Genomic DNA, 23821 nt, shown 5'->3' on the forward strand with positions numbered 1-23821 from the left:
GTGTGTGGAGGATGCCAAACAGTCTGGCAGAAAATATTTTTGGGAAAATTCTCTCCCCAAATACCCAGCTCATTGGAGCTACCAGTTTAGATTACTTTTTAAAATAATTGCTCTTAATTTAAAAACATAATTTTTTTAAAAAAGAGGCAAAGCCCATGAGACCACCCTGCTTCCCTGACTCTCATTTTGGGATGGAATTTTCTGGACTTGGTCCTTTATGAGAGGGTTTTAGGCTAAAAATCTTATTTTTATATTGAGTGGTGGAAAAAACGAAGAACATTTAAAGAAAAACAAAAAGCATTTTACATTTCTAAAGTGATTATCCAATTTGAGGGAAACACACCAATGACCAACGCCTCCCCCGCACCCCGCCACCATGGCCTGTGGACGCTGTGTCAGGACAATCAAGTTGAGGAAGGCTCTCTGGGACAGGCTAAGCCTTGAGGGAAGAGGAGACCCCCCAAGCCAGATCTTCATCATCCCCTCAAAGTCTCTGGTAGCATGTGTGTAAGCCCATTTTATAGAGCAGAACACCAAGACCCAGAGCTTCCAGACCCCTCCCCCTTCACGCACCTCCCTGGTTCCTACCTGCCAGTTCATTTATTCAACAAATGTTTGTTTGGGCATACTGTGTGCTCCCAGATACCAACGCAGATGGGGAAGAGGTAATGGGGTAGGGGCTGGACCCCAAATGCAGAGAGGCCAAGGCTTGGGTCAGTTCCTCAAGTGTCTCTGCTGGGTTCTTCTTGCCTCTTCGCCATTGCCTCCACCACGGAGCCATATGTCCTGTCTGCTTCACAGGCCTGAGGTCATGCAGCATGGAACGGCTTTGTCCAGGAAGGGCATTTGGGAGGGCTCCCTTGAGTAGGCGGCCAAGGCCTGAGGGCCAGGAGACACCAGCCTGGCATAGCACAGGCACTGTTCCCAGTCTGGGCCAGGACTTGGAGAGCTGGGGTGCAGATAGGGATGGCAGCAAGTCCAAACACTGGCAGGGCCTGTGTAACCCACCTTTCAGGAGATGCTCCATCCTTGACCTTGTCACAGTCTCCCTCACCTTGGGAGGGTGGCAGGATCTTTTCTATCCCTCAGATCAGAATACTAAGGCTCAGGCACAGGATGCCTGTCAGAACTGCCATCCCTGACATGGATGGGGGACGAGGTGGTGGCCCAAGCGGTCTGAGTCTGTGGTAGACTAGTGCCTTCGCCTCCCCGGCCTCAGTTTCCCTCCCTACCCATGGTAGGTGTTGCTGGTGCTCTCCAGGAGCACGCCGTTCCAAGAAGTCCCAGCAAAGGTAGATGGGGTGGTCCAGATCAAGGTTCATACTGACTGAGGTTCCACCTGCAGAACCAAACCCAGTGCCTCCCACTGCTTCTGAAGATGTCTTTGACACAAGTGGGTGTTCTGAGGTATAACGAGGTGTATAGTTTCCTGTAGCATGTGACAGAAGTCTCAGGCCACCACCAGTTCCCTAACGGTACAAACGGAGGCCAGCGCCACATGCTTGAATACCCAGAACATGTAACCATGCCACAGATGGCCAAGAAAACATGTTGTCTCATTCTTGTTATGTTATAGGCTGTTATGAGCTGAAATGTGTCCTCCCCAAAATTCAAGTGATTAAGTCCTAACCCCCAGTACCTCAGAACATGACCTTATTTTGAAATAGGGTCTTTATAGAGGCAATCAAGTTAAAGTGAGGTCATTAGGGTGGCCCTATTCCAATAGGACTGGTACCCCTACACAAAGGGGAAATTTGGACACAGAGACAGATATGCACAAAGGGACAAAACAGCTGTATGAAAATTGAAATGATGCTGCCACAAGCCAAGAAACTATCAGAAGCTGGGGAGAGGCATGGAGAAGACCCTTTCTAGTGCCTTCAGGGGGAGCACAGCCCTGCTAGCACCTTGATCTCAGACTTCTGACCTCTAGAACCCTGAGATTACACATTTTTGTATTCCTAAAGTACCCAGTCTGTGGTACCTTGTTACAGCAGCCCCAGGATGCATACACATAGCAGGCCTGGGCCAGCGTGCGGTGCTGTAGGCAGCCCGCAGGCAGCTTCCACCAGCTCTACCCTGTAGTTTCAAGGGCCACACCAGACCTCCCCTCCCAGCCCTGCTCATGCACCTACAGGCAGCTGTCCTGGGTACAGTGGTGCACAAAAGACCAGAGCCAATGAGAAGGCCACAAGATCCCAGAGGTGGGTACGGGGCCATGTGGTAGGGAATTCTGGGGTCCCATGTCCCTGAGTGTGGTCTGGAGGGGGCAGATCACAGTGGGCCCTGTGGACTCACCTGGCTTCCTGATGTGGCAGATGGGACATACACGTTTGGTTCACATCAAGGGAAATGAAGAAAGTCATTATGTGTGACCCACAAGTCGGAAGTGGGAATTAGATATTATGGGGTGAAACAACTCTGACCCAGGAAAGGGCAGGGCCCTTATGTATCGCACTGAACATCAGCTTCTACCAGGCTACGAAAGCAAAGGTGGGGAGGGGCTGGCCCGCTGGAACCCTGCTCTATTGTCCCACAAGACACCCACCTCTTCGCTGCCACCTGCCAGGCACTCCAGAGCCAGGCCTGTCCAGCTGGGCCACCTCACAGACTTGCAGGGGTGGCCACACTGGACTTCTGGCTATACCTCAAGCTTCCAAAGAATTAAGATCTCAAGGCCTTTGCATCAGTTGTTCTCTCTGTCACTAACTGCCTAATGGTGGATCTCTGGATATATCTTGGTATTCACTCCTAGTCTAATGTTTGATCCCTGGGTCTATCTTGGTTTGCACTCCTAGTCTAATAGTGGATCCTTGTGCCTAGGTTGGTCTCCACTATTTAGTCCATTGTTGGATCCCTGGATCTATCTTGGTCTCCACTACCTAGTCTAATGGAGGGTCCCAGTGTCTATCTTGGTCTCCATTCCTAGTCAAATGATGCATTCCTGGATCTATCTTAGCCTGCACTCCTAATCTAATAGTGGATCCCTGGGTCTATTGGTCTCCACTACTTAGTAATGGAGGATCCCTGGGTCTACCTACGCTAATGGCGCACCCCTGGATCTGTCATGGTCTCCACTACCTAGTCTAATGGAGGATCCCTTCATTAGACCAAGATCTATCTTGGTCTGTACTCAAATGTTGGATCCATGTGTCTATCTTGTTCTCCACTACCTATTCTAAGGATGGATCCCTGGATTTATCTTGGTTTGCATTCCTAGTCTAATGATGGAGCCATATATCTATCTTGGTGACCACTACCTCGTCTAATGGTGGATAAACTCAGTGATAAACCATTAATCTAGGAGTGCAGACCAAGACAGACCCAGGGAGTCTCCATTACACTAGGTAGTGGAGATCAAGACAGATCCAGGGATCCACCATTGGCCTAGATAGTGTAGACCAAGATAGACATAAGGATCCATCATTAGACTAGGATTGCAAACGAAGACAGACCCAGGAATCCTCCACTTACGTTCCCTCAGCTCTACCGGGCTGGTCACCTGATCAGGAGCTACCCTGAGATGCCCTGGCGGGGGGAGGGGGGGTGCGGGGGGGGGTTGGTGGGGGAGGGGGTCGTCTATTGAGTCTGTTGTCTTAGAGCTCCCTCAGTGTTTGCCTGGGCCTGGGCGGGGTGCTGCGCCTGGGCTGGGCGGGGTCCTAGGGAGAGGAAGGGGCGGGCCGCAGCTCTGAGCCTAGCCAGGGGCCCCTTCAGAGGGAGCTGGGTAGGAGGAGCAAGGATACGGCAGGGTCCCCAAGTGTGTGAGCCCAGGGCCAGACCCTGGAGGTCTGAATCCTGCCCCCCACGACTCGGGGGTCCCTCACTGAGGACCTACAATATCGACACCCACCACAGAGGGCCTGACCCACAGTGACACAGATGGGGTTCACATGTGCTACTCACCGAAAACACCTGGTCTGTGGGGGGCCCTGGTGGTCGGAGGCGCAGGGGCAGAGGTCAACACCTGCGCAAAGCCCTGGAGCGAGACTTCCCGCTCTGCTGGCTTCGCCCCCTCGGGGATTTGGGTTCCTGCGGGGTCGGCCCCGCCCTCAACCCTGGATGGGCGTGACCGGGCGGCCCAGCCCCCGCTGGCCCCTGCGCGGTAGTCTGGCCGAACGCCGCGGAGCGCGCAGGGATGCGCGAGGAGGCCACGACCCTCAGCCGCAGGGCGAGGCCCGGGGGCCGCATGGGGGACGCCACGCCCGCCCCGGGGAACTGCACAGGTGAGGGCCGAGGCCGCAGACCTCGAGCGGGGCTCTGCGCCTATTTCTCAGACGGGGAAGCTGAGGCGCGGGGTGCACAGCCCTGCGCGGGGGCGGTGGGTGCCGCACTGCCGCGGTGAGGCGCACAGTCGGAGGACAAACCTCCCCGACGCTCTCCGTCCGCCCCGGAGGCGCCCCAGCGGAGCCGAAGCCCAGTGGCAAGCGGCCAGAAACCAGGCGGCGGCGTCCAGCTGCCCGCCAACCCAGGTGCGCGCCTTTTCCCAGTGGGGGCCGCCTCAGTGCGGGGGATGTCGGTGTGACGGACGTGGGAAAATCGAAACTGGCCTCATCTAAGGGAGGTGTTCTGGATCCTCAGCTAGCTCCCCAGCCCCACTTCACAGGCGGGGAAACTGAACCTGGGAGAGGGGAGTGACTGCTCAAGGTCCCGCTGCAGCCGAGCCTGGGGTGAGGCTCCGGGGTCTCCGGAAGGAGGAGTGGGCTGGCTGTTATCTTAAATGTTTGATTTCGAGATTGTTCTGTAGGGGGTTCACCTTCCTGCCTTGCTCGGATAGGGGTATTGCAGCTGAAGCCCCGGATTCGAATGTCGGCCTTGCTCCGTGAATGCGTCTAAAATCTAACCCTTTTAGAAACAAAGATAAAGCCGGACCTTGAGCCCCAGATGTTCCTGGAGGCTCACTTTAGGGCACACTGCCCGCTCCCCCTTAAGCCTGAGGGTCTCTGCACACCTGTGCCCCAGGCTAGGCGCTGAATTGCACAAGTGGAAGCTGGGCCTGAAAGAGCAGGCTGGCACAGGTCTCACACACACACACACACACACACACACCCGGGATGCAGCCAGTCATGCTTAAAACAGTGACACCTGCCACCTTGGGGGGAATGCTGGCTTCCTCTCAGATGGGGAAACAGGCCCAGGGAAGTAAGTCACAAAGCGGAGGCATGTGGCTTGGTGGTGTGGAAGCTAAGACCTGATACTGCCCCTGGTGTGGTGGGGTCGGTTTATTTTCTTTGACTCCCTCGGGCAGCCTGATGCCCAGTCCTGAATTTGGTGTTTTGCCCCTGTGTGTGAAGAGGACAATGTGTGTGCAAGTTGTGCAGCACTGCCTGGGGAGGTGAGTGTCCACTGTGAGGTGGAGGGACTTGCCCAAGGTCAGCCAAGGACAGGGAAGGGGAGGCCCTGACTATATATAAAAGGCTGTTTGCAGAGGACTCTCCTGGGGGAAAGAGGGTCTCAGAATCCAGTTCCTGCCCTCTGGCCTGCCAGGCCTGGCCCCAGCCCTACTTCTGACTGGCTGCTGCTCAGCCTCCTCCCAGATGTGAGCCCTGTGGGTCCCAGCCTGTGAGTCCTTCCCAGGAATTTAGGGTTGGATCCCCACACACACAACGACCTGCGGTGCATCTCTTTATCTCTGTGCCTCAGTTTCTCCATGTGCTAAGTGGTGGGCCCTGTATACCTGCCCCAGGCTTGTGGACAGGCCAGGGGGAGCCAGGGAGGGCCCAGTGCACCCATCCTTGCATGGTTCTGCTCCAGGGTAATGCTGTTGTCCTGACTCATCCACTCCTCTGCCCCATGGCCTCAGTCTCTTGGGCTCTGAAATGGGCACCCACCTCTCCTTGTGGGGCAGTGAAGTGATGGGTGCGGGGGTCTTTAGAGACAGTTTGGCACTGTGTAAAACACAGCAATGGGATGGGTGTTTTTCCTGCAATCTGTAAAATGGGCACATTATTCTGCTTTTCCTAGAGGAGGTATGAGAGTCCAGACACAGAGTCCTAGGATTCTCCCCTCATCTCCCATGCACGACGACCGGGGAGAGGCAGGTGGGGGAAGGCCGGCTCAGAGCAAGGCCTTAAATCTTTATGACCTTGCTCTGAATGGCTGACTGGGAGGCCACCCTCCCACTGCTCTTAGGCCCCTGGCCTGCCCCTGGCCCTGTTCCCAGGGCAGCTCCAGCACTCCCTGATGGAGGAGATTGTCCAGGAACACGGCCCTGCCAGAGGAAGACCAGTGGCCAGAGGTGACCCTCCCCCATACCCCTGAAAGGGGACAGCAGGAGGACTGCTGGGTGGGTGAGGATGTGCTCTGTGGACATCCTCTTCGCTTCACTCCTGCAGCCCAGCCACTGGGCCAGCCCTGGGCCCGTTTCATGGAGGAGACCAAAGCCCAGAGGGAGTAGGTGGGAATCTAAATGTGGCCTATGTGCCCGTAAGGCCCAGCTCTGGCCTCCCACCATGGTACAGGCAGAGCTGCTGGATGAACGAGGTTCCCTGGAGCCTCGATGTTCTCCCCTGAGAGATTTGGGGGTGAGGGGGGAAGTGCGCTCTTCCTGGTTTGGAATTTACCTGGTTATGTTCTGGAGGAGAATATATATTCTGGGTGTGTGAGCTGACCTGCTATCAGGGAAGTGCCTGGGAGACCGGGGTCTGGACCATAGCCAAGGGCCAGGCTTGCAGTAGCTCTGAACCCTGCACCTGCCTCAGGACACACGACCAGGGCATGGGCCTTCTGCATGTGGCTGTCCCCACCGCTGGGGTCTTGGGGGGGTCCCACTCTCCATAGAGTACCTCTGTACACGTCAATCTTTAATTTCTCTTTGAGACATTCCTCCTGAGGGTTCCTCTTTCCACTTGGGGAAACTGAGACTCAGAAGCGACTTTCCAGTCCCACAGGGACCCAGGCCCATAGTGGGCTGGTCCAGTGGCCTGCTTCCTCCCATCTCCCCACTGTACCTATTGTCCACAGTCACAGCCAGCATAAAAGGTAACTTATTTACCTGGTCTCAGCGGGTGAGGTCAGGGTTTGGGGGCCGTGTCGGCTCCAGAAAGGAGGATGGGAGGGATGGTCCTGTGGTCCAAGGTTCCAGATAAAAGATTAACAAGCAAGGATTGTTCTCACCCCCACTGGCCAGGCAGGCTGGGGGAGGCATGGGCTGGGAGGACAGGCTGTCTAGGTCAGGCCATGCACCCCCTGTGTGTTAGGGGGTGGGAGAGAGCATTGCCTGGGGCTGGGGAGTGAGCTGGGAGTGTCGGGCGAACACCTGATGGGCAGGTCTGCCTCTCTACTGTCCAGTGAGTCTATAGGGTTTGCTTTTGGTTTGTATCTTGCTTGCATCAAATCCATTCCCTTTGTTTTTTCTGTTGTTTTTCCTCTCCTTTGAGATTTATTTGTACATAGTAAAAAAGATAGGGTCGTGGAGGGTGCAGAGAAAAAATTGCACCAAAGGTTGAGAGGTGCAGGGGTCCAGCCAAAGGAAGGCTGGGGAAGTGTAGCATCCAGTGTCTGAGGGGGGCCGCAAGTGGACAGGGCCAGGCAACAGGGCTGGAAGGAAAGGATAGCTGGGGGGTGTTCCCCTTTGGGGACCAGTCCTAGGAAGGGTATACAGGGGTAACTGGGTGTCTGTGAGGGTTTTCAGCAGGGGATGGAGGAGGTGGGATTTGCCTCTTAGACACCAAGTGTGGGGAGGGACTGTTGGGGGCCCAGCTAGGGGATCCAGGGGTCTCCAGGCTGTGGAGGGTGCAGTGAGGAGTGTGAGCAGAGGCTGGGTTTGCAGTGGTTAGGGGATGTGGTCTCTGGAGCCAGCTGGTGGTTTCATGGAATATCCTTAGAAGATGGGTAGACTGAAGCCCTTGTAGTCCCTTGATGCTGTGCCACCTTCCTGCCCCACCTGGGCTACGTGTCACAAGTCCTGTAGAAAGGTCTGGTGGGAGCCCTGCCAGTGTACACCTGGGGCCTTCAAAAGTCTCCGGGCCTCAGTTTCCTCATCTGGAAAATGGGCCCAGCCCAAAGTGTTTGCTGACCTTCCAGGCCCAGAGAAGGGATGCAGGCCATCCTGTTGGAGTCTGGCGGGTGGCGGGTAGGGGTGGCAGGTGCAGGTATCCTGGGTGCTGTGGACTTGGGGTGGGGGGTAGGATGAGGTATTGAGCCTCCTCCTAGGGGACGTTCCTGAGCTCCCGGGCACAGGTTTAAGGTCTCCACCAGGTGCTGCCACTCCTGTCACCCCGGAGGGCAGGTCACCCTATTTTGCAGGTTGGGAAAATGAGTCTGAGCAAGGCAAAGACCAGGTCCAGGACCTGAGGCTAGAGGTGGTGGAGCAGAGTCAGACTTGGTGGAGAGGGGCTGGGTGGGGTTTGGGTTCCTAGCAGACCAGGCCCACTTGGCTTCTTTGCCTTCTCCTCTGAGCCTGGTTGGGCTCTTGGATTACTGGGGGTTAAGCTCCCTGCCTCCCAGGTAGGGGAAGGTCACTGCAAGGAGGGGGCGGGCCATGGGCAAGGCTCATCCTCCCTCTACCTTCTTTACCAGAGTTATTTCCTCTGACCTTTCATTTTCATTTTTAAAAGACGAGCCGTTCAAACAATACACTTATGCTAGGAGCAGGGGCTCCCTGCCTCTGATGGGCATGAGACCCCTGTATTGGCTGGCTGGAAATGCAGAGTACGAGGCCTGGGGAGAGAGGCCATGACTGCATTTAAAGCCCTCCATTCCGAGTCTCTCAGAGGCCCCTCCTGCCCCCAGCCACGCAGCGTGCATAGTTATGGGGCAGCGGCATTTTCGTTGGGCCTGTGCTTCAAATTTTCTTGTACCTTTCCCTTAAGTCTTCAGTTTGATGCACACCATGCAGGCATCTGCAGGTCAGGCCTGTTTCCTTTCTGTGGCGTCACCTCTCACCCTCCCACCTTGATGAGGCTCCAGGAGACAGGACAGGCTCTGGGCCTCTTGGGGTGAGGGGTTAGTTCTGTCTTTTAAGATGTGTGACCCCCTTGGGTGGTGAAATAGCCTGCAGTGCTGTGTCACGATGGGCACCCTTAACCATAGCGGAACCCAGCAGCAGCAGCACAGGATGTGGCTGTTGACAGGCGAGCCCTTTCGCTACGACATTGGTGGTTTCCTCGCTGGGGCTGGAGCTGGAGCTGCACGTCATCTCAGTCAGCCCCTGTCCTGCCCTCTGCAGCATTTACAGGTGGGTCAGAGGACCCGATTGGTGACCTGGTCACCCAACTGGTTAAGTGTGGTTTACACCCAGACACGTTTGGCTGCAGAACCAGCCTGCTGCCTCTGTTTCTGGAGCTTTTTCTCCTGTCTGTGACTCTCCATGCCAGGGCCATTAGGTAATGCAGGGTCTGGGCTGTGCTCTGGTTAGGGAGCTGGACAGCCACCCCTCATGGCTTGGCAGACCAGCTGGGGCATATCAGGCAGTCAGCAGTGATGCTTGAGGCGTTCTCCCCATGTTTAAAATTTTTTCAAACATACCACAGAGTTGAAAGAATTTATAACCACACCCCCCCAGCTCTATCCTACCCATAACTTTTCAGTAGGCCTGCTTCATCATATCTCTTGCCATCTCTTTGTCCCTCCCTCAAGGCATCTTACTTTTTTGATAAAGTCCTAGTTGCATCTTTAAAAGATGAATACAGGGACTTCCCTGGTGGCGCAGTGGTTGAGAATCTGCCTGCCAATGCAGGGGACACGGGTTCGAACCCTGGTCTGGGAAGATCCCACATGCCGCGGAGCAACTAGGCCCATGAGCCACAACTACTGAGCCTGCGCTCTAGAGCCCGTGAGCCACAACTACTGAGCCCACGTGCCGCAACTACGGAAGCCCACGCGCCTACAGCCCGTGCTCCACAACGAGAGAAGCCACTGCAATGAGAAGCCCGCGCACTGCAACGAAGAGTAGCTCCCGCTCTCCGCAACTAGAGAAAGCCCACGCGCTGCAACAAACACCCAACACAGCCAAAAATAAATAAATAAAATAAATAAATTAAAAAAAAAAAGATGGGGCTTCCCTGGTGGCGCAGTGGTTGAGAATCTGCCTGCCAATGCAGGGGACACGGGTTCGAGCCCTGGTCTGGGAAGATCCCACATGCCGGGGAGCACCTGGGCCCGTGAGCCACAACTACTGAGCCTGCACGTCTGGAGCCTGTGCTCCGCAACAAGAGAGGCCCGCACACCGCGATGAAGAGTGACCCCCACTTGCCGCAACTAGAGAAAGCCCTCGCACAGAAATGAAGACCCAACACAGCTAAAATAAATAAATAAATAAATTTATAAAAAAAAAAAAAAAAAAGATGAATACAAGTTTATCCCTTCCTTCTTTCATTCTCCAGGCGCTGGTGCAGGTGCTGGGCAGACAAGTGTCCACAAAGCTCTCACCCTTGCTGATCCCCCCACAGGGGCCCTGCTTCTCTGAGGGCCATATGGGGCTCGGGAGAAAGAAGGTGCTCTGCCATGGAAGAATAGAGAAGTGGCAGCTCTAAATTGGGGACTGGGAAGTGTTGGTTGCCCGGTGACCCTGGGGAAGGGGCCACGTGGCTGGCCCGTGGCTGCCCTGCTGTGTCTACCCAGTTCCAAAACCCCAGTCCACTTCCCTGGCTGGAAGAACAGCACATGTCCAAGTCCACAGATCCTGAGAAAGAAAAGAGGTTCTTCCTGGGGGAGTGTTGATCACAGCTTTCAACTGTTAGTTTGTTCATTCATTCATTCATGTATTCATTCATTCCTGCTTTGGCACCTGTGGAAACAAAGCGTGGTGATTAATTAAGGGCCTATACTCTAGAATCAAAGTTGGCATCCCTCTGTACTACTGAGTACTGGAGGACCCGAGGCCAGTGAGGGTAATCAGGAAATGTCCGATTGGAGGCTCAGGGTGGGTGCTGTGTCCTCCTTGCCCTACCTCCCTGGGGCTCCCAGCTGAGGCTCCCCACCCCTTCCTGCCTGCAAGCAACTGCCTGTCCTCTGCTACAGGGCAGGACAGCCTCTCAGGTCCTCCCTGCTGTGCCCTCTGCCCCAGGGGTTATGCACCCCTTCCCCCACACCCTCACCAGCCTGGTGGGCTGGTCTTTTTGATCTTGACCAAGCTAAGAAGCCAAAAATAATAACTTAGGTTTCAAATCTGCATTTCTTTAATTGAAATAAATATTTCCCCTGAATTTTTCTAACAGCTTTACTGAGGTATAATTCATGTGCCATACAATTCACACATTTAAATTGTACCTTTAAAGTGTACAACGTGATGGCTTTTAGTATATTCACAGATATGTGCAACCATCACCACACTCAATTTTAGGACATTTTCATCACCCCAAAAGGAAGCCCTGCATCCCTTAGACCCTTAGAGGTCACCTCCCAACTCCCCCTCTCCCTGGCCCCACACAACCACTGATCTGCTTTCTGTCTCTATGGATTTGCCTATTGTAGACATTTCATATGAATGGAATCATACAATATGTGTTTTTTTGGTAACTGGCTTCATTCACTGAGCATAGTGTTTTGAAGGTTCATCCATGTAGCATGTCAGTTCTTCACTCCTTTTTATTTCCAGAAATATTCCATTGTATGGGTGGACCATATCTTATTTATCCATTTATCAGTTGATGGACATTTAGGTGGGTTCTACTTTTTGGCTATTATGAATTATGCTGCTGTGAACATTTGTGTACAAGTTTTCATGTAGATGTGTTTTCCTTTCCCTTGGGTATATCGCTAGGAGGGGCATTGCTGCATCATTTGGAAATACTCTGCAAAACTGTTGGAGAAACTGCAAAGCGGCTGCCCCGTTTACATTCCCAGCTGCAGTGTGTGAGGGCTCCAGTTTCTCCACATTCTTGGTACACCAGTTATCATCTGTTTTTTTTTTTTTTTTTCATGGTGGATGTGAAAAAGTACCTCCCTGTGGATTTAATTTGCATTTCCCTGAAGCTAATGGCATTGAGCATCTTTTCATGTGCTTATTGGTGGCCATTGGTATATCTTTAGAGAAATGTCTGTTCATATCTTTTGCCCATTTATAAATTGGGTTGTCTTTTTATAATTCAGTATAATAATTTATACATTCTAAATACAGTCCCTTATCAGATAGATGACTTGTAGATATTTTCTCCAACTCTGTAGGTTGTCTTTTCACTTTCTTGATAGTATCCTTTGAAGCACAAATTTTTTCATTTTAATGGAGTCCAGTTTATCTATTTCTTTTGTTGTTTGTCTTTTGGTATCATTGAGAAACCATTGCCTAATCCAAGGTCAGGAAGATTTACCTCTCTGTTTTCTTCTAAGAGTTTTTTAATAGTTTTATCTGTTATATTGAGGTCTTTGAGTCATTTTAAGTTAATTTTTTATATGATGTAAGGAGAGCTCCAACTTTCTTCTTTTGCATGTAAGTATTGTTTTCCTGGCACCAATTGTTGAAAAACTATTCTCTTCCCATTCAGTTGTCTTGGCACCCTTGTTGAAAATCAGTTGATTGTAAATATGAGTTTATTTCTGGAGTCTAAAGCCTTGCATTGGCCTATATGTCTCTCTTTATGCCAGTGCCGCTCTGTGGTCATCACTGTAGCTTTGTGGTAAAATTTGAAATAAGGAAGTACGAGTCCTCCAACTTTGTTCTTCTTTTTCAAGATTGTTGTTTGGGCTATTCTAGTTCTTTTTGTATTTCCTTATGAACTGTAGGATCAGCTTGTAAAGTTCTTCAAAGGTAGCAGCTGGGATCTGATAGGGGTCATGTTGAATCTGTAGATGAGCAGAGGAGCGTTGCCATCTTAAACCATGTTAAGTCTTCTGACCCATGAGTATGTGATGTATTTCCATTTATTTAGGTCTTCTTTAATTTCTCTCAACAATGATTTGTAGTTTTCAGAGTTTAAGTTTTGAACTTCTTTTGTTAAATTTATTCCTAAGTAATTTATTCTTTTTGATGCTCTTGTAAATGGAATTGTTTTATTAATTGCATTTTTAGTTTGCTCATTGCCACTGTACTGAAATACAATGGATTTTTGTGTGTTGATCTTGTATCCTGCAAACTCGCTGCACTCATTTATTAGTTCCTGTAGATTTTTAGCAGATTCCTAGGGATTTTCTCGATACAGGATCATGTCATTTAATGGAGAAGTTTTGCTGCTTCCTTTCTGATGTGGATGCTGTTTAATTTTCTTAATTAATTGCTCTGCCCCCTGGTTTGGGGCTATTTCCATATTTTTCTTTTCTAACTTAACCATTTTTTCTGTTGTAATTTTTGTCATGTCTTATGTAAGTGCTGTTTATGTAGGAAAGATGCTCTGTTACATGTATGTTGCAAATACCCACACTCCCTTGTTCTGCTATTAATTAGGAATATTAAGCTCTGCGTCAGTCCTGTCTGTGGGTGCCCTCTCTATCTGTGGGTGTTGAGCAGGTCAGCCACCACTCCAGGCTTGGTTGCTCATGTTAAAATGACGATAATAACAATTCCCTCCCTGCTGTCCTCTGTAGATGATTGAGTGCTGCGTGAGGTCAGGAATTGGGGTCCTTCTTGACCAGATGTTTCTATCGGACCTGCATTGCCGTTGTTAGTGTGACACTAATGATGGCCATCTGCAGACAGGGAAGCCCAAATCCTCCCAGATGTGCAGTTTACATGGCAGCCATGGCCCAGCACACTTCCACCCCTACCACCCTCAGCGTGTCATCCAGCCTTGCTCTGCTTCAGTTTCCCCATCTGTAAGATGGAGATGGATGGTCTTCCTCATATGGCTGAAATACAGTGAAGTATCCATTAGGTGCCCAGTGTTGTTTGTGCTGTTCGAATGTCAGCCCCCCCTCCCTGCTAGGTACACAAACCACAAGGACCCCCAGGCTCACACTCCTCCCCCCAGCATTTCAGCCTGGTGAGGCCCCCCCCCCCAGGTTCTTGGTAGGGCAGAGCCAGGGGGAGCTTGGCCAATCTCAGCCAAACGCTGTCCCTCAGTGTCACTGCCCACAGCGAGGGTCAAGGAGCCTTGGCCTCCTGGAGGGCAGAATGCAAGACTGAGGCTGAAGCCTGGCTCTGCCACTGCCCTGTTAACACCCTCACCCTAAGTGGGGTAGGGCCAATGGGGCCATGCCACGGGTGACTTGACCTCACTGAGCCTCAGTTTCCCCTCTGGACAGGGCTGGTTGTGCACAGACATGTGAAGCACTATCACGGGTGTGTGAATGCCTGTGTGTGGCCCTCCTGAGTGACAGCTACTGCCCTTGGGCAGTTCCGGGTGTCCTCTGTCCCCACAGCCTATGTGAACTGGGGTACCATGCATTCCACAGTGGATCCCCCTCATGGGTGCTTCCAGGTGGATGTGGATTTTGGAGGACTCTCCAGCCCACTACAGATGTTCTGGGTATATATTTTGAAAACAGAGCCCACAAAGTTTGCTGGTGAATTGGTTGTGGATTGAGAAAAAGAGTCCAGGTAGGTTCCAAGTTTTGGGGCTGGAGCAAGTAAAGGATGGAGGGCATAGTGGCTAACATCAAAGTTAGAATGGGGCAGGCCAAGTGATGAGCAGGTGGGCCAGTGCAGGAGCTTGGCTGGATGTGGCAGGCCGAGTGGGCTTTAGGACATCTGTTCCTGGTGCCCAGGGGACAGTCCTAGCTGGAGGTATCCCGTGGAGGACAGGGGAAGGGTTGTCTTGGGTTGGTGTGGAATAATGTGGTCCTCAGCCTGGGCAGTGCCAGCCTCTGTCTGAATCCCCACCACTGCTCCCACCTAGGCCTTGGATGTGTGGAGGGAGTTGGACACAGATGCTGCCTCTGGTCAGTGTTGCCTCAGCCACAGGCTGGACAATCAGCTCAACCAGTCTCCCTTTTGCCTGAGACTAACTGCTTTATACACTAGTAGTATACAGTGCTCAAAATCTGAAAGTTCCAGAAAAGCAGAAGGAAAAGCCTCTTGCACTCAGGCACCAGGAGGTGTGCTCCAGAACATGCGTAGCAGCTTCATTCCGTATTCATGAACACCGGAAACAACTCACACACCCATCAGCAGGAACAGGGAAGCAAACAAGGGCCTCCATACAACGGGACTCTGCTCCACCATAAATACGGACAGCTGCCAACACACACAGCACGGCACCTCTCCCATCATTGTGCTAAGCAAGGGAAGCCAGACACAAGGGACACGTGATGTATCTGTCACACATGTGTGTTGAGAAGGTAGGCCCAGAGCCTCCTTGTGTGGTTCCACATCTCTACCCTACAACATAGGAGCTGTGTGACTTCAGCTGTGTGACTGAAATGATTAAACCACACTGTACCTCAGTTTGCTTTCCTGTCAAGTGGGGAGGTATTTTGTGGATTGATGAGTTAATGCACGTAAAGCGTTTGGAACAGTGTCCAGCACAGTAAATTATATGTGCCAGCTGTTGTCATTGTTACAATTTTATAAAAATGCTTGTGATTGCCACTTTATCCAGAGTGCCTCTCTGTGTCCTTATATAAGGACATCATTGTAACACTTTAGGATGGCATTGCTGGCATTCATGTCAGATGTACTTTGATTAACTGTACTGATCCCCACAGCTGGAGATGTGGGTGTAGACACACATCCTGGTATAGAAATCCTGGCAGCAGATACATAACTACTTCCTTTGGCTAAATTCTCAGATGTGTACACAACATAAAGCTCTTAATACACTTTACCAGACTCTGTCCAGAAAGGTTTGGATCTGTGCCCCCACCAGCAAGTCTGAGGGGAGTGGCTCCCAGCCCTTGCTAACTTCACACATGGTTTTTTTTTTTTTTCCTTTTTGCCAAGTGGAGGAGTGAAAGATTAGCTCTCATTTGAAATAGTGTTTCTTCAGTTACTATGAGGGCAAGCATTTTCTCATGTCTGTTGGCTACTTGTATCTCGTGATTTGCTTGTTCACACACCAGTCCATTCTGCTTTACTTGGATGTTCAGCTTTTATTGACGTGTAAGATCTCTTTATAAATTAAGGGTGTTGAACCTTTGTGCTATGTTTTCCAAATACCTTTTCCTAATTTTTTCATCTGAGTTTGTTTGTTTTTCAGTTATTAGGGAGTAACAAAAGTTTTTGTTTTTTACTTTTAATGAAATCACATCTGTTGATCTCTCTCCGTCCTTTTTTTCCCCCTTGATTCTGCCTTTTGAGCTACACTTGGGTAATAATTGTCCTTTTGCTTTTATTGTCTTTAGATGTGTGTTTCTTTTATCAACACCATGGTCTTCAGAGCATCTAGATTTCACTTAATGTAGGGATTAGCTCCACTTTTGTTCCCAAGCCACTAGTCACACGGACGCCACTTCCAATTGTCTGGGTGGCTGTGTGACCTTCTCCAGAGCATCGTGTGGTCATTGGGTCAATGACGCCTGTCCCAGGTGAGGGCTCCTGCGAAGCCCCTGCCCTCCAGGGTGAGGTCCTCACTCTGTCTCTCCTCTCTTCTCTCCTAGGCATGTGTGTGCAAGTGCAGCCACCGCTGCAGGGCACCTTCCAAGTACTTCGTGGGGACGGCACTTCTGTGGGGACTGTCATCGTGTTCCATTGCCCCTCGGGCCACCAGATGGTGGGGTCTGGCCTCCTCACCTGTGTCTGGAAGGGGAACATTGCTGAGTGGTCTTCAGAGACCCCCATGTGCAAGAGTGAGCCCCATTCCCTGTGAGCTGCACCCAGCTCAGCAGCGACCCCTGGGGGGGGGGGTTGCTGATTTTGTCACATGGATGGTGTGGGTGTCCACAGAGAAAGTTCCATGGGCGTCTGTGTAGGGTCCTGTTCCCAGTGCTGGTGGTCCCTTGGGGCTCCATGTCAGCGGTGTAGACTCAAGTCCTAGCAGCTGCTCCAAATTCTAGCTCTGCCACTGACTTGGCCTGTCATCTCCAAGAGGTTACTTGTGCTGTCTGAGCTAGTACTTCATCTGTTAAGCAGAAAACTATGTTCTTTCATACACACATGCAGCAAACATTAATAGGATGTTTCATGTGCCAAGAATTCTAGAACTGGGGAATAGGATTTCTTGGCCATGGGGCCCCAATCTGGGGGAGGAGATGGTTTTCTAGTTGTATTTGTTATACAGGGTGTTAAAGGATAATACCCAGCACAGCATTTTCCAAAGTGAGGATACATATATTGTGTTAATGTGTATTGTACATTGAAAAGGGCTTTATAGTCAATATAATTGGGAAAAGCCTAGGTTAATAGGCTGCAGGACTTCTCAGAGCCTTTGAAATACTCATGTGGTGGTTGAATCTCTGAGAAGGAGAGTATCTGTTAGGATTAGACTCCAAGAGATGGAAAACCCAAGATAATGGGGGTTACCAAAATAATGGGGGCTATGAGAGCTTTTTCTTGCCCATGGCCCTCAAGATGGGCAGTCCTAGGCTTGTACAGCACCCCATGGTGGGGACTCAGGTCCTTTCCACCTTATGGATCTGTTAGGCATGACCTCAACTGCATGATCCAGGCAGTTGTTACAGGATTAGTTGCATGGCAAGGAAGGCTCTTAGAAGTTGTCCCACACCCCTCCCCCCTGTTCACCACTGGCCAGAATATGGTCATGTGACCACATGTAGCTGCAAGGGAAGCTGTGAGATGTAGTCTTCAGTCTGGACGGCCAGTGTCCAGCTAGGGCTGGGGGACTAGGGACTGGGGAGCGTAATCAGTGTCCACTACAGGGGAGAGTATGCGGTGTTGTTCAAATTAGGATCCTGGGCCTTGATTCCCAGGAACATCATTTAGAACCTGATAGAAGTAATTCTTGGCACATAGCTAGTTCTTGGTCACACAGCTGATAATGTGCCAAAGGCCCTTTGACCCCAAACACTGGCATTTTTCTTGCTTTTGCACCTTCCTGGAAAGTGACCAGAGAAAGCACATAGGCCCCCATAGGGTTTTGCCCACTTGAGGCATTGTGAAAATAGACTGTGTGTTGTCTGCTGTCCTCTGGTCTCAGGGGCCCAGTCTGCAGTGGGTGGGAGCCAAAGGGACTATCACTGAACTCCCTGTCAGAGCTTCCCCCAGTGTGCCACCAAAAACTCCTACACACCCTCCAAAACCCTGCTCAAACACCCCCTTCTTGGGGGGCAATCTTGCCTGATAGCCCCACTCCCTACAACAATTTGCACAGACCTTCACCTCAGCTGCCAGCGCCTCCCTGCCTCCCCCATGGAACGGGGCTCCCTGAGGGCAGGCTGGGCCCAAGAGCTGGTCTTGTCTCACTCGCAGCTGTGCCTCCCTATGAAACCTTTGGCTTCAAGGTGGCCGTGATCTCCTCCATCGTCAGCTGTGCCATCATCATGCTCATGTCCATGGCCTTCCTCACCTGCTGCCTCATGAAGTGTGTGAAGAGGAGTGAGCAGCGGCGATCCAACAGGTACAGTGACCTGGCACTGCCGCGGGGCACCTGCAAGTCACTCCGAGACTCCTGGGTGTGTCAGGGAGCGGGGCTGCTGGGATCTTGGCATCTTGCTGTTCACAGAGCATTGAGGCCGTGGAGGGCACGTGGCTCGCTCGCTTGGTCTTCCATAAGACAGGTGACAGGTACACAGGGAATTGTCTCATTCTGCAGACTGTGCACACACGCAGTATATGCTCTGCTCTGTGTGGACGTGAAGGGCTGACTACACGACGGTTAACTAGGGCCTGCAGGTGGAGTCTGGCCCACCTCTACTTTTCTTCACGGAAACCTATCCTTTATTTCTTTTTGCTATTTTTAAAATTGTGGTAAAATATTTACAGTATAAAAGTTACCATTTTAACCATCTTTAAGTGCACAATTCAGAATCATTAGTTACATTCACAGTGTTGTGCCGCCATCAGCTTGATTCATCTCAAGAACTTTCCACTGCCTGTCTTTGTAAGTATAGTTTTCCTGACATTTACTCATCATCCATGACTGCTTTCTACCTACAGCAGCAGAGCTGAGTAATTGCTCAGGAACTGTATGGCCCTAAGATACTCACTATCGGCCTTGCAGAGGCTTGCAGGCGGTGTCCTGGACACACATGCACCTGAATGTCCTTCCCCCATCTCTCTCCAGGGCAGCCCAGCTGTGGTTCCAGCTGAGAGGCGAGGACTTAGAGACAGTACAGGCCGCCTCCCTCGGCCTCAAGGGCCTCAACAACAAACGCAACATCAGTGGCGAGGCCAGGATCCAGCCCATCCAGGCTCATGACAACCACAGCTTCACCACGTGGGCATGGGCAGAGCAACGGGGCGGTGGGGCAGTGGTGAGGGCAGGGGGGCCCCAGCATGCTGCGAGCCCAGGCTCACCAGGGCCTCAACTCCCATCCCTAAGACAGGGGCTGATGGTCCTTCTAGTATCCGTGTCAGACCCTGCACCCTAGTGCCTAAAGCTGCGCTCCACCCCGTGTCTTTATCTTGTCACCCCTTGTCTAGAGAAGGAGGCTTCTGGACACGAGTATTTCCCTTCACCAGGACCCATGGTGCCCTGTCAACTTGCTCTCTCCTCCCATCTCCCTCCCTGCTCCTCTGTCTCTCAGTTTCTATCTCTTCTTGTCTCTCTTTAGAAACACACACACACACTTTTTATGAACCAATACAAGGACATTTCTTACATACTTTTTTTTGACTCAAGGAGTCTAATCTTGGCTGAACACGGACTGCAGATAGAACACCTCCCAGGGTTGTTACTAGCTTTGAGTGAGCACCCTCTGACCCCAGGATCACAGGGCTGTCCGGTTTCTGGGCTCCTTAAATGGGGCAGGATATTTGTCTTTGGCAGCATTGCCTTTTGCGGACTCTAGGCCAGTGGCCTCCTGCAGACGCCGTGCTCTGGACTGTCTTGACGTTCCCTCATGACTGCACTCGGGCAGCGTTGCTCATGTGGGTGCCCCATGGGCGGTGCTGGTGTGAATCACAGATATGGGTCAGGCTGTCCCCCTGCAGGCACGAGGACTGGGCGCTCTTGGCTGAAATGAGTCCGCTGTCAAGTGATGAAGAAGGGACTCTGCTAAGGGTCACTCTGCTGCCCCCATGATGTCTGACCTGTGGCCTTAGCATCCAGGGATGCTCCAGCCAGAATCGGTTTTGGCCCTGGGGGTTACAGAATAATGATTTTAATTCTGTTGCGATTCTGTTATTCCCTCTATGAGGAATGAAAATGAGTTCTGTTTTTTCCTTCCTTTCCTTCTCATTTTGTTTTGTTGTTTTTGTATCACTCTGAACTCATAGGTATTCTTTTCTCAAACTTTATTATGGGGAAATTTCACGAATACACAGAAGCAGAGAGAATAGTGTAACGGGTCTCTTGTCCCCGTCTGCTATCCTCAGGGGTCACCGTCCCCCTGCATCATCTGGACCCATGCTTCCTATGGGCTCCAGTTCTTTCTTGGTTGGAGCCCTGTTGTGCTGCATCCTGATCGTGCCTTTTATTCTCCAAGTGCCTCCTCTCTGCACAGACGTTCTGGCCCATTTAGTGCTTTCTCTGCCCTGCCCTGGCATCGCAGAGGCAGTCTGCTCATTTCCTGAGCCTGTCCCCACAGGAACCTCCCAGGGAACCAAGTGCTTGCCCCCCAGCCTGACGCCTTGCTGTGTGACAACTGCTCATGCCTCGTTTTCCTCCCTTGTACAGTGAGGATTATGGCAGGGCTCACCTCCTGGCCCTGTTGAGGTGATATAAGTCAATGGCCTTGACTGGGCCCAGAGTACAGATTCAGTGAGTGCCAGCCATTGTTGTTAATTCTGCTCTTGATCCTGGTGTGCACGTGAGGAAACTGAGGTGCTGGAGGTGGTGGCCTGTGCAGGCGTGGCGAAGGTCTGTCTGGTCCCATGTCCACACTCAACGCACCAGGCCTGGCTGACTCCTGGAGTGGCGAGGCCTGTGGGAAGGACTGGTTTCCTACTTCCTTCCCTTGAGCTTTTGATACACATTAGGCCTACGTCATGATGGCCATGGCAGAAATGCCGCCTTGCACCCTTTCCACCTGACTTGGCATGTCATTGTGTTGCCATGGTGGTCTGAGGCCCCTGGAGCTATGCTCGAGATACTTCAACTGCTGTGCTCAGGTTTGGGTAAATGCTTGTGCTTAGAGCTGTTTTTCTTTTTTGAGATGACATTTTGGGGCAATCCTAGGAACAGACTGTTTAGGCCAAGTAGTCCGAATATTTTTATTACCAAATTCTTTCTCCAGGAACCTGGCACTAGTTGAGCCATTTTTACACCTGTACTGTCACTGAGTGTTAATGATTTGTTTTCCATCACTTACTTAGCAGGGGTGAGTTACATAGGTGGTTTTCATCAGCATTTCTTTAACATTGAGAAAGAGTGTTTTCTCTATACCTTTGCTTAGCAGTTGCATTGCTGGTTTTAGTCACTTTCACTTTGCTCTGCTGAATTGCCTGCTGATGTTTTTTCTCATAAATACTGGAAGCTCTGTGTACATTATGGAAGAGACCCTTACCTGTCAGTTGGCTGCAAGCACTTTCCTTTTTGTTTCAGTTATGTTGGGGTTGTCTTGCTAGTGCACATCCTTTTCATATAGTCATGTTTCCTTGGCAGGTTTCGAATTTTCTCCATTGCCCCCTGCCCTGTGGCACCCTCTCCCCATTATAGGCCTGTGACACACTGTATTGTGTCTCAATTGGGAAACCCCAGTGGAATAGGGGAAGGAATTGCTGCCTCTCAGGATGTGCCATCCTAGGCAAGGCCCAGATACCCCAGTTCTCCCACTGATTGGTGGTGAAATCGTCTTTAGTAAGGTGAGGTTTGCCCCTTGACCTTACTTTTATTTTATAAACGCTTCCCAGCACTCACATTATGCCAGGCACTGTTCTTAGCTTTTCCAAATATTACCTGTTCTAACCATAGGAGTGGGCACTATTTTTATCCCATTTTAAGAAACTTGTCTAGAATCACATAACTACTAAGCATGAAGCCAGGTTTGAACTCAGGCTGTGTGGCTCCAAAGTCCGTGGACTTGCTCACTAAGCTGACTTTCCTCTCCGCTAATTAACTGAATCATTCACGTATCCATTGAACCAACAGATAATTTAATTCCTACTACTGCCTAGAGCTTTTCTGAGAACTAGGTGTGGGTGACAACATAGATCTGGGAAAGCTTCCTGGAAGAAGTGCTGCCTGAGGTGAACAGATTAGGAGAGCCTATACTGGGGGGGGAAGGAGAGAGACAGCATCTTAAAGGGAGGAAGCAGCCAGGCAGCCTCAGGAAGCAAAGTCCAGTGTAAGCGGGAGATGGGAGCAGGGCCAGGTGGACAAGGCTGGGGCCAGGGTTTGCTCAGCCTGGAGAATGGGTGGGTTTGTGGCTTGGGGGCTAGGAGAGGCCCCTAGGGAACTGAAGATATGGAAGGTGGGAGATCTGGTCCCAGACTCAGAGGAGAGCCTGGCAATTGCGAGGGTGTCCTCCAGAATGTTCCTGGCGCCCCAGTGTCCCTTCTCTGCCTAGGGCATCCTGGTGCACATAGTTTATACACACTCTGAATAAGCTCCCTTCCTCTGCAAAGCCCCAGGAAGCCCCTTCCCACCCTTGGAAGGTGGGTGTGATGCTCCTTGAGTCATCCCCCTTGTATGAGTGAGGGGCCTGAGGCCCAGGGAGGGGCACCGATGGAGGGGCCTCCTTGGGTGCAAGGCCAAAAGAAATGGGGGCCCTCACCTAGGGGCAGCAGTCTATCCCAGGCCTGCTGAAGACCAGGGCCTGGGTACCCAGCATGGTGGCAGAGTTGGGGTTAAATGGGGCCCCCGCTCTGCCCCCAGGTTCACACCTCCTCTTCCTGCAGAGACCTTGGCGAGGGGACCAGAGAGCTGGCCAGCATGGCCCGAGGCATTGACAAGGACCCCTGGACCCCCAGTGGCCCCACCAGCTCATCCCGTGCCCAGGTGATGGTGCATACAGCGAACCCAGGGCAGATGCTGCCTGCCTCCAGGCCAACTGTGGGAATGCTCAGACAGCCTGCAGCCTATGTCCCGGGGTGACTAAGGCGGAGGCCAGAGCCCACAATGGGAGGGCCAGGCTGACCCCACCAGCCGGTCACTGCATCTCAACATGTGTCCAGCTCAAGATTGGTCAGTGAAATCAGCTTCCGGGTTTAGGGATCCCTCGGGGCACTGAGCTGGGGACCCTATTTGGGGGGTGTTCTGTCCCAGGGGACACCAGCAGTGTAGTGGTTTTTATAGACAGCCTTCCCTGAAACCACCGCTGAGGTTCACAGAACCAGCTGCAGCCTGCCTCTAGTCAGGCTCCTTTGAAGAGACTGGGGGACATTTTAAGCACGTCTAGTTTTGCATAGCAGAATGGGAAGATGGCAGCAGGTTTCTCAACAATTACAGCTGGCTGCCTTGTATCTATAAGCAGGGACCCAGCTGGGGTGCTGCATCTATTATCTGTAAAGTTGTGGTAAGGGGTATGAAATAAACAATTCTTTGAAAAACAACAAAGGTAAAAATCACTGTCTCAATTTTCAATCCCTGCGTAACAAAAACCTCAAGTGTAGTAGCACAAAACTATAGTTCCTTCTTATTACAGCTCGGGGTTCCAGGTTTGCCGGGCTCTACTGGGCAGTGCTCACTGGGGCCTCTCCCATGTGGTTGTGGGCAGCTGGTGGCACGCACTGGGTCATATCAAAGGCTGGCTGGGTTGCTCACAGGTGTCAGCAGAGACCTCATGGGGTGGTGGCCGCCTCAAGTGGTCTGGGCCTCCTCACATCATGGCATTCCACAGTGAGAGTCCTGAGTGCAAATCTTACCTGTCAGGGCCTCAGAAGTCACCCTGGGTCACTACTGCTGCATTCCATTGAACGAGGGGAGGCAGCTGGACTCCACTCCTCTCCTGGGCCAGTTGAAATCTGACTTCCAGCCTTCTGAGATTTGGGGTGTGATCTCTCTTGCCATTGAGG

General features: G+C 51.6%; 1 protein-coding gene across 3 annotated transcripts; it reads left to right on the forward strand.

Moving 5' to 3' along the window:
• The first annotated feature begins 4098 nt into the window (after positions 1 to 4098).
• Positions 4099 to 23363, forward strand: SUSD3 (sushi domain containing 3). Of its 3 annotated transcripts, none has more exons than XM_059924414.1 (5): positions 4099 to 4223; positions 16408 to 16596; positions 18176 to 18323; positions 18990 to 19142; positions 22706 to 23363. In XM_059924414.1, the coding sequence occupies exons 1-5, from the start codon at positions 4136 to 4138 to the stop codon at positions 22899 to 22901; spliced, it is 774 nt and encodes a 257-aa protein (XP_059780397.1). In that variant the 5' UTR covers positions 4099 to 4135; the 3' UTR covers positions 22902 to 23363. The 3 variants fall into 3 exon arrangements, with proteins under 3 accessions (XP_059780397.1, XP_059780399.1, XP_059780398.1); XM_059924415.1 differs by lacking the exon at positions 4099 to 4223 and adding an exon at positions 4395 to 4469; XM_059924416.1 differs by lacking the exon at positions 18990 to 19142.
• The last annotated feature ends 458 nt before the right edge of the window (positions 23364 to 23821 follow it).

Source organism: Balaenoptera ricei, chromosome 6, assembly GCF_028023285.1.
Source record: "Balaenoptera ricei isolate mBalRic1 chromosome 6, mBalRic1.hap2, whole genome shotgun sequence".
NCBI lineage: Eukaryota > Metazoa > Chordata > Mammalia > Artiodactyla > Balaenopteridae > Balaenoptera > Balaenoptera ricei.

Excerpts from the sequence above, each read along its gene's own strand:
- SUSD3 (XM_059924414.1), top strand. The coding sequence starts at position 4,136 with ATGCGCGAGGAGGCCACGACCCTCAGCCGCAGGGCGAGGCCCGGGGGC. Across the intron at positions 18,324-18,989 it reads GAGCAGCGGCGATCCAACAG|GGCAGCCCAGCTGTGGTTCC; the intron begins GTACAGTGACCT and ends ATCTCTCTCCAG. Across the intron at positions 19,143-22,705 it reads GACAACCACAGCTTCACCAC|AGACCTTGGCGAGGGGACCA; the intron begins GTGGGCATGGGC and ends CTCTTCCTGCAG.